Source organism: Phoenix dactylifera, chromosome 12, assembly GCF_009389715.1.
Source record: "Phoenix dactylifera cultivar Barhee BC4 chromosome 12, palm_55x_up_171113_PBpolish2nd_filt_p, whole genome shotgun sequence".
NCBI lineage: Eukaryota > Viridiplantae > Streptophyta > Magnoliopsida > Arecales > Arecaceae > Phoenix > Phoenix dactylifera.
Window position 1 is genome coordinate 7960631 of NC_052403.1, and position 16552 is coordinate 7977182.

General features: G+C 39.4%; 1 protein-coding gene and 1 long non-coding RNA gene across 9 annotated transcripts; one reads left to right on the forward strand and one right to left on the reverse strand.

Moving 5' to 3' along the window:
* The first annotated feature begins 10 nt into the window (after positions 1-10).
* LOC103719326 lies at positions 11-4928 on the forward strand. 2 transcript variants are annotated; one of them, XR_005514415.1, is made up of 3 exons: positions 11-418; positions 2389-2936; positions 4732-4928. It is a non-coding gene; the product is annotated as an uncharacterized LOC103719326 (long non-coding RNA). The 2 variants fall into 2 exon arrangements; XR_003387934.2 differs by lacking the exon at positions 4732-4928 and having other exon boundaries at positions 12-418; positions 2389-3160.
* A 787-nt stretch (positions 4929-5715) lies between these two features.
* Positions 5716-12659, reverse strand: LOC103719307 (protein REDUCED WALL ACETYLATION 1-like). Of its 7 annotated transcripts, none has more exons than XM_008808493.4 (16): positions 12193-12658; positions 11804-11895; positions 11150-11281; positions 10992-11048; positions 10833-10905; positions 9406-9564; positions 8033-8182; positions 7686-7941; positions 7469-7590; positions 7178-7264; positions 7002-7090; positions 6847-6909; positions 6685-6741; positions 6510-6606; positions 6261-6419; positions 5716-6132 (listed from the first exon to the last, which is right to left on the reverse strand). In XM_008808493.4, exons 1-16 carry the CDS (start codon positions 12223-12225, stop codon positions 6127-6129), a joined length of 1632 nt encoding a protein of 543 aa, XP_008806715.2. In that variant the 5' UTR covers positions 12226-12658; the 3' UTR covers positions 5716-6126. The 7 variants fall into 7 exon arrangements, 5 of the variants coding, with proteins under 5 accessions (XP_008806715.2, XP_008806714.2, XP_008806713.2 ...); XM_008808492.4 differs by having other exon boundaries at positions 5716-6042; positions 12193-12657; XR_003387936.2 differs by lacking the exon at positions 6510-6606 and having other exon boundaries at positions 5716-6042.
* Between the last annotated feature and the right edge of the window lie 3893 nt (positions 12660-16552).

Sequence of the window (16552 nt, forward strand, 5' to 3'; positions counted from 1 at the left end):
GTGCTCTCGAGCACGTGTCCTCATCCCCCTCCCATTGGAGCGGCGATCGGCGTCGCTTCTCTCCATCTCGTAGCCCTCCTCAGGGCCCGTTCTTGGTTCTCTTGGACCGTGAAGACGTCGGGCATGTCGACGGAGAGGAAGCGGAAGGTGAGCCTCTTCGACGTGGTGGACGAGTCCGCCGTGTCGGTGAAGCTGGCCGAGGTCAATGGCTCCGCCCCGGACCGGCGGCGGCCACCCCCGTGGAGCCGCCGGGGATCAACCGGTGGAGCGGCGGCCCTGCTCGGAGAGATACTTCGAAATCCTTGAGAAGAGGAAGACCCTGCCAATCTGGCAGCAGAAAGACGAGCTCTTGCAAGCACTCAAGGCCAACGAGACCCTGATCCTCGTCGGAGAGACCGGCAGTGGCAAAACGACCCAGGTTCGTTCTTTGAGAAACAAAGGAAACGAAGTTAAGGTTTTGAATCTTTTATCCGGCCTTGTTTTCGTTAGCAGCAATGATCCTTTTTTCCCTACCCTTTCTTTTCCTTGCAACATTGTAGGTTGTTCTAATAAAATCTGTGGCTTTATAAATTAAATCCATGATTAGATGCTGATGTTTGGAATCGTGAAGAAAGAAGCTTACTTGTTCGTGATTGTCCGAGAGTTCTGAACTTGCATGAAATTTCTGAACCATTATATATGTTTGGCTTACCGGTAGCTTGAGAGGTTAATGGATATTATGTGATTCGTTATTGTTTTATTTCTGGGGCATGTTTTGAATATTTATCTATATTTTTGAAAAAGGAACGCATGGTGGTTGCTAACTTGTAGTTTAAAATCTGGAACTGTTCATTCTAGAACAAGCTATCAATCTATCGATCAATCTTCTTTCATTTCCCTACCTTGGGAACTTAGGGTCTATTTGGATGCCCAAAAACCTTATCTCTGCTACAACAAACTGCTGGCTTGAATTTCCAGTGGCAACACTTGAATTCAATGTCACTATTTTTTTCGTACAAGGTAAATCATCTTGAAGGAGGAATTTGCAGTCTGTTAGTATTGCGATAGAGGGGAACGATCAAGCTGGCCAAATCTCTTGTTTTTCTTAATTCTTTCTCCTCCTGATCTCTCCTTATCTTCCTGACAGTGGGTTTCAATCTCCAAATAGGGTTTAATGTGGTCATTGATTTTTTGGGTGATTAGTTGCTGACATATGGAGCTATAGTTTTTGGAGCTTCTTGCCTGAAGTTGAGGGACCAGCTTAGGTCGCAAGGTATTGCAACTGCAAACTTTGCTGATTAATGCTATGCAGGTAGGGCTACAACTCAGGGAGGTTGGGTCAGTTAGAGGGTTAGTGCAAATTCAGTGCTAACCCATAGCAATCTTACTGGTAGGTATCTTAGTTACCAGCAGGAGCAAACTTGGGTGTGGGTGAGGAAACGCGTCTCTCAAAAAATTTTTAATAAGAAGGTGCATGAGAGTTTCCAGGGAGATTACAAGTAGGTTTGAGATCCTAAGCATAAGATTTGAATTCTGGGATTCCTCCAATCCAATGCAAGCCCCAACCCCGTCTTAAGTAAATTCAGGTTGGAATGCGTTAATGTTGAGTTATGCTAGGATACATTAGATTAATTCTGTTAATTGGGTTGATTTAAGATTGAGTAAAGGTTTTGGCTTGTTTTTTAAGCAGTGCATGGTTTGGGATAGTATTTAGGTGCACTTATACAATTCTGTAACTTAGCGAAGCTAAAGAAATAGTTAAATTTAACATAAAAAATACTTTATGCAAAAAACATACACAAGCATATATGTTTATTTTGTTAGGCTAGGTTTTGGTTGGGTTTAAGGACATATTGAGGTTTATTCTCTATTCTAACTGGCCTCAACTTTGGGTTTAAGGACATATTGAGGTTTATTCTCCATTCTAACTAGCCTCAACTTGGGTAGGGATTTTTAGCGCAAACCCAACCCAAGTTTACAAAATCTCAGCCTGGCCAGCCGAACAAGCATGTTGGGCTGGTTGGGTTCAGGTTGATTCCAGCTCTGGTTGGACCCGTACGTGGCTGCATAAAAATCAGATGTTTAATTAAGTCTCATTCTATTTATCTCCAGGGAAGGATAATTGCAAACCAAAAAGAGTAAAAAAGTGATTCTTGGTGGCTTGAAATGTCATGCAGGTTGCTTCTTGATGTCATGCCTGTCTTTATGATGTTTTATTTGTGTTATTTTTACATTTTTTTAAAAAAATCAGCAATGTAAATTTGGTAATTCTCCGTATTATGTTCTGATTGGCCGGTTAAAAACGAGTTGTTGTCGTGGGAAAATTTTCTGTATTCTTTCATGCATTATTTCTTACCTAAATTGCCACCTGTTCAATAATTTGGAATGCATTAACTGTTCTACATGCAGGTTAATCGGCATTGCTCCACACTATCATGATCTCAGCAATTTTCCTTCCTGTGAGGCAAAACGAGTTTAGAAAGGCTGTACAAAAAGCGTGAGAAAGAGAAGGGCGAGAGCAAAGCCAGAAACAGAGCCTTGTAGATTGATTTTGCTAGTGCGATGGTGTGTTTGACAAGAATGGTTGCACAAACATCTTAGTTCATCACCGTGTGATTGGTGCCTTCAATGTCCTTTTAAGTAGTTGCATGCTGTTCCCAGTGAAAAATACAAGAGCATTTTTTTTCTTTCTGATGGAGCTAATGTTGAGCCTAAAAATGGTTTTCAATCGGTGTTTTTAACATGCTCGTGATTTCTCTCCAGGTTTATCTTGAAGTGCCAAACTTTTCCTGAATGCTGCTTCCCTAAGTTGCACCGGAGGATATGGTGCTGCATGTACTTGGGTTCAAGGCAGAGCCTATTATTTTGTGTTTTCTTGTGCTTAAACGGAAGATTTATTTCTTCTGCATAAATTATAATGCCACTCGGGGGTTGCAGAAACTGACTGCTGAAAGGAGGTCAGAAAATCTCTCATTTGGGACCTTGTCTCTGTCCCTTGGTGTTTTGTATTAACTTTGGAACAACCCTCTCCTAATTACCCTGCCTCTATTGTTTATTTCTGGTGTTTGAACTTTTATCTAAATTAAATTTGTCGAGGCAGTTAGCTTTATGATATGGATGAGTTGTGTTAAATATATATGGATTTTTTCTGGATCTGAATCTGAATCATTTTGGTTTGATATTGGTGCTTTTCATAATTTGTCATTCTCTACTTTGTTGTCTGTGTCCTGCTTACCCCAAGCTTTAGGTCAGCTTGCATTTTGACTGACTGTTGCATTATAACATTGCGAATGACATCAAATATAGAACTTTTGGTTTAGATTCACAACCAGGGTGTGCTTGTCCATGATTTCTGCAAACATTAGTGTGATAATCTCTACTTAATGGTTGCAAACTTGCAATAATCTCTGCTTGGTTGCTTCAGTCTCGAGCAATATTGTCCAAGGATGCTCATTTTTCTGTTATCGTTGGTTGCCGGTCAGCTTTCTACCTTAGCACGGATGGTTTTCGATACCCTGGAAAATCACTGCACTACCATTTAGCATTTAACTTTGTTTGCACCTTCGCCAGTGCCGGCTCGAGCCTTAGGCGACCGAGGCGGTCGCCTAAGGCCCCCGGCTCATGGAAGGCCCCCCGCCCGACTCGTGAAGAGTCTTTTTTTTTTTTTTTTTGAGTCACATCCGAAAGCTGGCTGCAGGGTTGACGGGCGACGGCGGCCTGCTACAGTCCCCATCTTCCCGACGAGGCGACGGGCGCGGGCCGACGGCTATGCCTATGCTGCTGCCTCCTGAGAGCCTGAGACAGGCTACGAGCCTATGATCCGTTAGGGGCCTGAGACAGGTAGAGCGGGGCGGGGTGCCGGGGCGTACGACGTACCTTCCGTTCTCCTCTCAAAGCAGTCGGCAGAAGCCAGAAGCCGCAGAACCCTTCAAAGCACAAAAAAAAAACAGCGCGTACCTTCCGACTTCCGTTCTCCTCTCCGGCTCTCCCGATCTCCTCTCAGGCCTCAGTGCTTCTTTACTTCAGTTCTTCGGCAGTTCGGCCCTTCCCTAATCCCTAGTTTCCTTCTCTACCGGCAGCCGGGAGGCTCGACCGTCGACGGCTTGAGGCTCGACGCCTCGACCGCCCCTGCTTCGGACTCCGGAGTCCGGATCTCCTCTCCAGCTCTGCTCGCCGTCCTCGGCTCCTCCGGGCTCCGGCTCCTCGGCTCCGGGCCTCCAGGCTCCGGCCTCCGGCTCCTCGGCTCCGGCCTCCAGCTCCTCCGGCTCCTCCGACCTCCGACCCTCCGGGCTCCGCCGCTCCGGCCTCGTCGCCTCGTCGGCTCCTCCCGACTCCCGTCCTCCACTCAGAGTGGAGCATCATTCGGCAGCTCGGCTATTCCCAAATCCCAAATCCCAAAGGGCAAAGGCAGCCAAAATCAAATCCCAGGCTTAGGCTAAGGGTGAGTTTTAATATTTTATATTGACTAATCACTATTCACTATTCACTATTCACTAATTATTTCATGAAAGTATTTGTTGATTGTTGTTTTATTTTCTAATAGTTCTGTGAATATGTGATTACCGAACAATTATATATAAATAGGGTTTCTTTCATATGCCATATTGTTGTTATTGGCTTATTACATTTAATGTTATACAATAATGAAAAAAGTCAAGAGAATATATAGCTAACTGATTAATTTTTGGATCCAATTAATTTTGATTTATTCAAGTTAGAGACACTACAATTATTTTTTTTGTCTAATTGTAGGTTGGTTGTGATTTCGGCGGTTCGGCCTCTTCTCAGTTCTCTCCGTCAAGTTCGGCACTATTCGGCCTCTTCTCCCCGTCAAGTTCGGCACTACTTGTCGGGACCTGAGTTTGTTTTTTTTGACACAATCAAATTTTATCATTTTCAACTTTTTTATATCTTAATTTGTTTGTGGTGTTTTTTTAATTGTTTTATTTGATAATATTCTTTTTAGATGAAAATGTCTAATAAAAAATATGAATGTGGGTATGAAAAACTCAAAAAGAAAAGAAAAATTGATAAACTCATTCAATCTCAAAAAGGAGCTCTAGATAGATTTGTTGTCACAAACAAAAAAAAAACCACATCAAATTCAACTCAAGAATTAACAACAGAGCATGCACCCGAAATAGAGTTAGAAAATGACATACAAAGAACGAAACAAAATAAAATTAACAACCAAATTCATAGTAGTATTCAAACATCTACTGAAACAATATCTAGTGAAGAGCACAATGAAGAATCGGATGGAGATAGGATAAATAAGAAAAAATATTGTGAAACTAGTTCTATTCTTACAAATTTATATGATCCTGCTCAATGGAAAAATATTGATACAAAGTTGAGAGACTTACTAGTGGAAAAAGGTCCAATTTTAAAGTATTTTATACTTATTAAAAAAATTTCATTATTTAAAAAAAAAAGGCCTCTTTTTGTGAGTTCGCCTTAGGCCTCCAAATGTTTTGGGCCGCCCCTGACCTTCGCAATGGTTCAACTTCTGAATTTCCAGGTTGTTAGGCATGTCGTAGCAGGGTATTTAATCATGTTTTCGTGATTGTCTTTTATCTCAATGGGCTGCACAACGGAGAGGGGAAAGGACAGTAAAGATGCATCCTTCAGTTGGATCAGAGCTAAGCCAACATAACAGACAAAAAGGCCTCTCAGCAACCATCTTTTGTAAGAATCTGTCATTCAACCATTACTCCAAGCTACCAACTTATGCTCTGAGATTCTTATGACCCCTGCAGCAGAGATTATGCATTCTTAGAGTTCTGATGTTGGTACATGGACATCCACTTATTGCTTTCTAGGTCTCATGATGATATGATACCCACTTTTACAGAATAGAACAATTCCTGCTGCTATGCTTTATACAATAAGGATATTTGAAGTACAAACACAGTATTTATACTGATTTTCACTTATTACATCACAACATATGAGATACAGAAGTACATCAGCACCTAGCCTTCCTATGGAGGAAGAAGCTTGGAGGCTGCTCCACAGACACCTCAGTTGGAGATCATATTCCGCACAAAACGATCATAGATCCTGTATGTAACAATAAGCATTATCAACATTTAATTGACCATTCAGGATTTGTTACTTCCAATGGGTAACCCAAACACAGACATCTTATGCCTGCATGCAAGTAGACAGATAGCAAGATCATATAACTCATCATGAAATATTAATTTGGGAGCTTTGGGTTCTGCTGCAATCAAATGTTATGTAGTCTATTTGCACTTCAGTTTTTAGCGCATGCATACCAGCATCTTTGGAAGGTTGAGTAGCACCAAGGACAAAGCATACAAGGTTATTGATATGATAACTCCTGCAGCTAGGTTATATGTGAGGCGCTTGTTGTTCCTGCTCGGTAGAAACACGATCTTCAGGTTGTTCGTTAATTCAAATATTCTATGTGCAACCTGGATAATGCAATAGGAAAGAAATCAGGTTGATTCTCCCCATTTTTCCCTATGAAACTATATATCATAGCACATGCAATATCTACGGACTGTGATATATATGGCAGTGGTGAGCATGAAATTGAGCATTGGATAACTGGGAATAAGAGACAGCAGCATTCGAGGCTGTTCATCAGGCCCTTTTGATCTGCAAGTTGATACAGACAGGACTCAAATACCTTCTCAAGGGAAATAAGAAAGCTTTTCTAAATTTACAACAAAATACCTCAGCCAGATATGAAACTGAGATATATAAGTCTCCAATGTTATCTTTCCAAGCCATCTGATCATGTGGTAAAGAACTTAAATCAGAAAATTTAACCCAGAAAACTAAAGTGAAATAGTAAATGGAACTTCAATTCATTGGGGTAAACTAGAAGTCACTTACCCAAAGAGCGTAAGGGTATAGCCTCGGAATTGCTGAGTGATGTTCCGCAAGCAAATGTACACACTGATTTCCACGAATGAAGAGGGATAAAATGTATCAGCATCTAGCATGGAGTGAACGATTGGTAATTGGAAAGACATTGGGAAGAAGAATACGTTATTGGGATCCATGACGTGTAAGGGTGGTATGCATTATAGGTATACTTGTCCAGCTTGTAAACATACTCATACCAGAAGTAACCAATCTTGGAAAGAGGTAGAAAGGCATCCATGAGATGTGAAAGACAAAAAGGAGAGAGAGAGAGAAGCAATGAATTCAGTTTTGTAAGTACTATTAGGCAAATTGTTGCTATCGCTGCTTTGATTGTTATTCTCAGCTTTGCTTCAGTTTCTTCCAGTTTCTCCATCCACCTTTCGACCTATGTCAGAAAGAAATCTATAAATATTATTGAAGCTTTGCTGCAGATACTTGGATTCAGCTCTTTGCCAGCAAACATGCAGCAAGAACCATCAAGCATATAACTCTTTTGACAAAGTAACACCTTGAGTACTGATGCAAAATAATAGATGCGTATGTCTCTAAATCGCAACATGTAAATGACTCCAAAAGGACCAAAACTTACTGTTGGATGATAGTAGGCATATATCATTCCCACAATCCATATATAGCGATCGAGGCCTGAACGGAATTGCCATTCATGCATGGGTGGGTATTGTGTTCTTGAAGGATCTGGGTCTTGGTAAGCTGTATTCCATCAGAGGGTTCAGTTATACATGCATCTTTCGAAAGAATCAAAAGAAGCAACAGACAATAGGGAATAGCTTCAGAGAGATACTGACATAGAAGGAATGCAAATGGGCTCCACGCAATATCAAACACACCAGGAACCTCCCATACCAGAATAATAACAAGAAAGCAGGCTGTGATTTTGACTGCGATAACTGACCCATGCTCATTATATTTGTTTAAAAGTCCAAGTGTACCATAAACCATTAGAGTGAAAAAGGTATGCATGGGGCAAATGTAATAAAGCATGTAATGGTTATCAAGGATAATGCAGCAAAATGCCACGAAGAAATTAAGACGCCACATCATCTGTTACATATGACAAGAGTTGTCAGCTTATTTTCAAATGTGGTTGTTACTATTAAATAAAGAGAATTACTTACAAACGAACAGAAATCACCTGAGCAAACCGTGCAAGGCTGAAATCCTTCCGGACATAGTAATAAGAGAAGTTCCCGAAGCCAGTCATCCACACATAGGCAGCAATAAAAACACGAATTGCATTATAAATTTCTTTTGCTTCAAAGTAGTGATACATCAGAAACAGTACCTGGACATTGAGAAGGAAATCAAGATGCACTTCTACTGGCAATATATTGGACTTCAGCATATTATAAACCACCATAAGAAAAGCTTCAAAGAAGTGAAGCATTTTGATAAATCACAATAATAGGTGTGGGAAAAAAATAAACAATGCCTGAAGGAGAACACGTACAGTCCAGGATAAAGATCATCTAGTGTGAGATAAAAAAATCTCGACAGATTCCTTGAGAAGAAATATGCACATGAAGAGAAACTACTGGGGGTTTTCTTCAAAAAAAGGAATTAATAGCTCAATCAACAGCAACTTCTTATTAAGCACATCTCTACATCTATAGATAGGCGATCATGGTTCCATGCCAAGACTTGTCATGCCAAGCAAAAATATCACATTAACAGCACTGGACTGCAACTACCACCAGAGGACCTCCATACTACAAGTTCGTCACTTTCAAGAAAACAGTTGACGACTAAATGCATCAGAAGGAATTCCCTCCTTCAACCAGTCTCCCAAACAAGTTAAGCATCTAGTCTGGATTGACCTAGACACATCTTACTCGCTAACTGGCACAGATAAGATAGATCCAATTTTAAAGTTACAAGGGTCAGGTTAGATCTGTATTAATAGGGTATTAACCAAATGACTTGTACCTTTCAGAATGATAGCAGCACCACCACCACCACCACCGGGCACCATAACAACAACAACAATTAATAATTATAATAATCGGAGCATTCAAATTCAATCTTGAGTCAAGATCAAGGTTTGGGTCCAGATGTCTAGCTCTGGCCAGGTTGATCTGATATTTCCACATCCCTAGAAACATTTGCTTTTGAAGACTAGTTCTTAAAACCCTATATGCAAATTCGAACACTTTGATTACAACTATCTGTTGTAAAGAATGCATGGAGCAGCTGGGTCTCCCACAATTCAAAACATGTTTGGGGTTTTGTGACCAAACACAAGTATCAGTTAAGAGAACAAGATGAGAAGAGAACCAGAAACTAGGTCTAATGACATTTCATGTGATTGACTTCAGTGGTATATATGACGAACTCGATGTACAAGAAAACAAGACAAAGAGGTATATTAATGACCATCTGGGTCAGATCTGGCAAAATAAACTAATTCATATTTGAGATATCAGACGTTAAACTGAAGGGAAAAAAGGACCCACATAGTATTAAATGAGATTGACCTTGAAGAGAAAAATCATAACTGTAATTACAAACCTGCATCCACCCCTTCCATTCCTCAGTCTGATGCCTATTGAGATACTGTATGGATTTTCCTGAGACTGGTGATTTATCATGGTGGACCTTAAGAGAAGTCATTGCTGCAACAATGATGAGAAGAAAGTAGAGAAACAGGAAAATATCCCTGTTGTAATTCTGCAAATAGAAAACAGTGGTCAGATTAGACACCCTTGTTGTCTAGAATGAAAATGAGTACAAAATATAGCTACAACTAGAAAAATGCCAACTTTACTAAGATTCGGGGATAATTCTGTTAGTTCCATAAAATATCCATGATCCATGCTCCTAAATGGAGTGACTATCTAAATATTAAAGATGCATAAAAATGAAATACAAAAGTAGAGAAATGACTAATCTTCAAGCATGCTACTACTAATTATCTTAATGCTCGTAATAAGGAAATTGATTAAGAGTGATTGCTATTTTGGTCTTACAATATGTCATTTTTGAGTTAGTATGTTGCCGGCAATTTTTTTAGGTAATTACCAATATAAGTTTTTTTTTAACAATGTTGGTTCTGACAGGACAAGGGCTATCCGGGTCATTTGATTAGTTCATTACAAAGATTTTTTTTGTTTAATTTGATTAGAATCTAATTTAATTGAGTGGAAAATCGATGTCTCTTTTAATTTTCATCTCTTTTAGCGAGACCTATGTGTTTCCTTTTTATCATTGAATAGAATTTCCTGAAAAAAAAATACAAATAAATGGTATAAGTTCATTAGCTTTGTTGGTTGGCTTTGTCTAAGAATAAGTTTTGACTCTAAGCTAGTGCTTAAAAATAAAGTCATGGGACCTCTTGTATATTGTTGTGATCCATAATCACCTTAACTAAGCAAAGAAAGTAACTTGCTCATATCTTGACATTTGGTCTTTCATAATTTGAGATATCATTCTACTTCAATTTGGCCATGACCGTTATCCACCCAAAAGAATTCTTCTTATCCACGCTAACCCTTCCTCAGGAAAAATGAAACCCTGCTAACCTTTTAAGACACTTAATACTTTGTTAATATTCTAACAATTGCTTCGTGAGTTTAACATACCACAGTGAAGCCTAAGAGAGTTGCACATTCATTGGTGCATGCATGTTAGGATATATGCGACTTCTTTTCTTGACTACTACTGTTTTACTAGAGATTCTGAAAGATACAGTATACGAGCAACATTCTGATTTAAACATGTATAATGAATAAAAAAGGTCAAGAGTTTAGGATGAGTTAGAAATTTCCAGCATTGGGTTCATGCTCAGATCCCTTTGATATTTCCTTTTATGAGAATTTAAATTTTGAATATGAAGAAAAGCAAGTTTATAATTCCTGCCAAAGTACACCTCATGTCAACTTTTTTTAAATTTAGTTGATTGAAGCATATAGCTTCCTTTGTGAGGGATAAGAAAGCACCTTTGTTGATTCTCCAAGGAGATTTGTACGATCGCATATGTAAAAGTAAGCCAAGAAAGCTCCAAATTCTGATCTGAAAGTTACCGGCTCAAATCCGTTAACACACTGTTCCTACTAAGAAGTTATTCTGAGTCCAAAAGTTACAGCAGTTTCACTTACATGGCTCGTAATGTCAAACGGTTCTCTAGCAAGAAATCTTTGTCCATCCAAAAAAATCTGAGCAGCTCGACAAATAAAAAAAAAGCTACTCAGTCAGGCCAAAATGAACACCAAAAAATTTACATGCTAAGATGTCAAGTACATTAAACTTATAAAACCTGACAAGGCCTGAAATTGCTTTGCGAGGTTTTGAAGAAGATGCTGAGAGACCTTCTAATAACTGAACTTCAGCTTCTTCACTGAGCGGGCTGACGTCCAATCCAACCAAATCGGCATCAGAAATCCTGCCACTACAAATCGAAGAAGGGATTTGGTTCATGTCTAGAATTTAAGGGAAACAGTTAGATATAAATATCTTAAACCATACATACGGTTATATTCCAAAATCCACTATAGCATTAAGCACAATGTTGCAAATCATCGCAAGCTCTGACAGACATAAGCCTCATGGGGCTGCATGAAGATAACCCCAAGAAAATGGGACCCCAAAATGCCACCCTTTTCCGATAGCCTGTGCTAGCATGCAAAAGCACCAAGCTTTGATTGGACCAAACGTTGAAATTTTCATGCCAAAAGAACTCTCAGATCATGCTTTTGCTCTTGCTAAGCTAAATATTACCAACAGACCACCAATTCTGTTTTAACCATGAAAAATGATTCTCACTCACAAATTCCAGGCATAAATGATTCCACAATCAATTATATCAAGAAAAATACTTAACCGCAACGGAATTGAAAATTTCAAAACACAAAGAACTAGGCTATACAGCTAGCATAAGGCGAATGCAACATCTAGATTATATATAACTCACAGTTTTGAAGAACTCGAGTTCTTCCAGTACTCCAGCAGCTCTGAATACACCCATGCCACAAACATCGGGATGAATCCGAGAAGCAGCGACACCTGCCACGAATACACACCCAAATTATATTAGCCAATGCCTCAACCATCAATCATATGAAACTGAACCATCTTCAGCAAACTATCACTCTCACTGCTTCAAGAACAGGAAATATAACATATATATCTATCTATTTCTTAAGCAGCAAAAGATTAAGAACATAAATACCAACAGTTTTCCCTGTTTTGCCTCAGAAACATAAACAACAACAACAACAAAAAAAAATCAAAAGTTCAAATTTTTCGGGGAAAAGAAAGATTTCGAGCAAAACGGTACCAATTTTCTTCGGATTCACGCACCTGTCCGGCAGTGATGGGCCCTGAAATCTCCATAGAAGACCGCGGAAGAGCCACAAAGAAGAAACTCTACCAAGAAAAGAGATTCGAGTAATCGAGCATTTCTAGGTCCAGCATTCACCTCAGAAACCCCCCCAAAAAAAAAACAAATCAGAAAAAAGTCCTCTTTCGCCGACCGAATCCTACTCCAAACCCTAGTGTCCTTATTGGACGATCAGAGCAGACAAAATTCGCGGTGAGTTCATCGGAAACGTGGAGAGAGAGATTGTGCGGCGGGAAAGAGGGAGAGATAGATTCACCGGTTGGAGCATTTTAGCTCAACGTGATCGTGAGGATAGACAAGGGTCAAGAAAGGTGGCTGGCAGAGCTCGCAGTGGTCCGCCGTACACCCGGTAACTCTGCACCGCCTTCCAGGAACTGTGGAGCAGAAAGTCTTACTAAGATCTCTGGTCCTCCCCGAATCCGAGCTCAAGACAATGTCTTTTTTTTTGTATCCATGTGTTTCAATTATTTGCTTTGCTTTTGCCCCTGTTCATCCACCCTTTCGTAATGCACTGCTTGAATGATTTCTTATCCCTTTTGTGTGATTGTGCATTATTGTTAGGACAGCTGATTTTTATTTTTTTACTGCCGTGAATAATTCATATAATTTTAATAGGGATACATTCAAGAAAAAAATAAATAAATAAATATCGGAATGCTTTTGGCACCGCTTCTCAATCCATAGGGCTCCTCCAGAATGGTCAGTCATATACGAGTCAATCCAATCCACAGTTCTATTAATCTCTCTATAAATACACTTGACCTGAAAGACAACGTCACCGCTTGCCATGGCCAAAACAGCAAGTCTCGGAGGGCTCATTTGCTTCGCGGGAAAAGAATGGGGAAAAGTATGGTCAACGGGAAGTAATAAAATGCCTCTTGTTTGGTTGGAGTTTTCAAAGGAGAGAGACGGGAAAGTTGTATTCCCATGGGAATATGATTCTGAAAAGTTACTTTCCCATGATGTGGAAATCACTCTATTTTTACTTTTTTCCAAAAAGACCCTTCAGCATTAAAGAAGCATTAAAGTGGCATTAAAGACTTAATTTTTATTAAGGGTATAATAGGAATTATACATAACTTTCTCAAGAAAGTGGATAGCCAACCAAACTTAAGCACTTTGAAAATTTGTCACTTTTCCATAGTCAATCAAACATGTCAAAAGTACTTTCCTAGGCATCCTCTTCCTGAAAATTTGTTTTCCAGGAATCATATTTCTAGGAGGGAAAATGCTTCCCGTGAACCAAACGAGCCCGGAGTGTTTTAGGCATCTTCCTCTCTCCAACCTATAAGGCCCCTCCGGAGTGGCCAGCTACATATGAGGTCATCCAATCTGCAGCTTCATTAGCTTCTCTATAAATATGCTTGACCTGAAAGATAATGTCACCACATGTCATGGCCCGAATGTCTCGGACCAAGCGGTGGCACCCACTCATGCTACCCGTGCTTTCTAGATCTAGCCGATCACTGTGGCTGAATTGTCTTCGAGCACGTCTGCTCTGGACAACTAATTTTTGGTGTAACAATTCTGGTGAAAACTAGTATAATTGGGTCATTGGCATGTCATGTTGGACAGAAAGCACAAGATGAACTAGAAAGAATAGAGTAAGAAATAAATATATTCATAGATTAGCTACTTCATCATAGACTAAGAAAACAGAGTAAACATAACGGACCACACCAAATGAAGAAGTTTGGGAGCAGTCCCAGCAATGAATTGATCGACGAGGTTGACGGATCAAGACAATTTTTCAGAAAAGAAAGAGAATAAAATTGTTCGAGGTGATTTTGATATGAAATATCTACCGGAGAAGGTTTGCATGACAAGGAGATACGGCATTCATGCGCAAGGCTGAAGTCAAGATGTAGGAGATTGATTTATGTCGGCTTGGATGGTAGAAGGAGGAGCAATTTGACACTAAGACACTAGGCTTAGATCAAATTAATGGCGACATTGGATCCTAGTGAGTTGATATTTTTGAAAAATAATAAATTCTCATTTTTGTTTAAGTTTATCAATGGAGAAAGCATCCTAGATGAATGTGCACACATTTTTTGATATTATAATGTTTGAGAAACACTTAAAATGTCTGGTTTTGGTTTTTGAGCAAGGACTAGATTTTGATTAAAACTATTGGTGGCTTAATGTTCTTCTATTACGCAAGTATGGGTTTGACCATGTCTAAAATCCAACCTAATGAGCTTTCGGATTCAGATTTAGGATCTAGATTTGACCCACTGACCAATCAAAACATTTTATGAAGATTTGATTCATATTTGACTCCTGAGGCAAAAAGATTTGATTCATGTAAACTTAAAACCTTGGCATCCAACCTCACAAAATCAGAGAAGCATGGGCCTACATTGCATTGTCCAAACTTGCAACAAGAACCATGGCACAAGCCTCCCTTAACATGATATTTGGCCATATGAGTGTCAAGCTCAAGGGAATATGAGATTTTTGTACATCATCCACTTAAAAAAGATACTGTGTACAGCAAATATTTGTGTAAACTTAACTTGCAATCCCATCATACCTGGTTGTATTCTTGGTCAAAGTACTGGAAACTAGCCTTCTTGCTGTTTGGTATTAGAAGACTTTGCTTTCAAGATATTCAATATAAAAATTACATGATTTGGTTCACCTGAAGGCACTTGATACAATATTGCTTAGAATTTTAGGTATTTGATGTGGCTTGTGAATACTTGTCTCAATGTGATTACCATGGAAATTTTGATTTCTAAATTATTTTACCTTAGAGTAGGTTTTTGAAGAGAAACTGGGGTCCTGAGTGATGCTATCTAGTTACATCCTGATGGAAATGACTCATCTATCTCTTTTCAATTACATGAGCTAATGTCCTTGATCTCAATTATTGGCATGTTTTGCAGAAAGCAAAAGTCAGGATCATGTACTTTCAACTCATATTTCAGTATCTAAACCATCTAACACAGGATGCCAATGCAACTAATCTATTTATTAGCTTGCTTGAATCGAGTCTCAAAATAATAACCCAAAAAGTTAATTAGAAGAAACAACTAAGCTACTCGAGTTTAAATCCTCAAGTTCAAGATTAAATAGGAGAAGTTTGGTCCTATGTTCACTATCATCTAGACATGGCTTTGTAGCCTCATTAGTACCAATATGCCAATGAAAAATAGTGCTTGCCATACATCCAGTCCTTAGCAATCCCACAACACAATTCAAAGCCCATCCAGGTAGAAACTGTTCTTGGGTGTTAAGAGCATCATTATACCCTTTCTGGGTCCATATTATCTGCACCAACATAACCCTAGATCTTTAACAAATTATGCATTAAATAAAATCATGGATTTGTAGAAGATATTGGGATCATGTTTGATCCAATAAGAAAAGAGTTTTGATTCATGTAATCTTGCAGGCATGCAACTTCACATAATTTTAGGAAGCATGGACCTATCTTGATTCATCAGCCTAACCTAAGATGATTTCCTCATGAGATTTTTGACTTGGCTTGCGGTCCTATTACACACACTGATAGTTCTTGGGCAGCTGAAATTTGAAACAAGCCTCTATTTGCTGTTTTTGACTGTCAAGGCAATCAAATGTGACAATATATGATTTGGTTAATCCATTCGCACTTAATAGATGACTGGCAAATTGATACAACTTAGCCCTAATGTAGGTCATGAGAAAGTTTACTTGACAGAGTCAACACTCTCCATTCATTTAACTTCATGGACCAATGTCATATTTTTTTATTATGTGCATCTGGTTGATTTGCATTCTAGCTCCGGCTTCTTGATGCAGCACAAGAGCCTCCTTTGCTTGGGCCAATAAAAGACAAAGAAGAGAGAAGATGACACCCTAAGGCTAACAAGTATATTAAGAACAAGGGGCAAGAATAGTTGAAGTAAGGCTGCATATATATATTTTGGTAGAATGGTCACTCATGTTAATCTGGCGTGAGTGCAACCAACTGAGCGAAGATACAATACGTGGCAAAAAGATGGGTGATAATCTTAGACCATATCCATAAGATTTCTTCGGAGTGATGGGCAACAAAAGAAGCAACCCAATCAGCCGTCCTATTTGCCTCTCGGTACATATGAGCAACCTGAAAGGAGTCACAGTCTCTTTCCATTCGCCGTATATCGCTAAGAAAAAAAATGGTCGTCTACATGTCGCTCAGCGTCCTAAATCCAATCGATCACCATAGCGGAGTCTCCTTTCAAAATGATCTCGCGAGCCTCTAGGATGCTCTTTACACAAGTGACGCGCTTTCATGCCGTCCTGAGTTCTGCTTTTATGATTGTGGTGCCGCCGATATACCATCCTCCT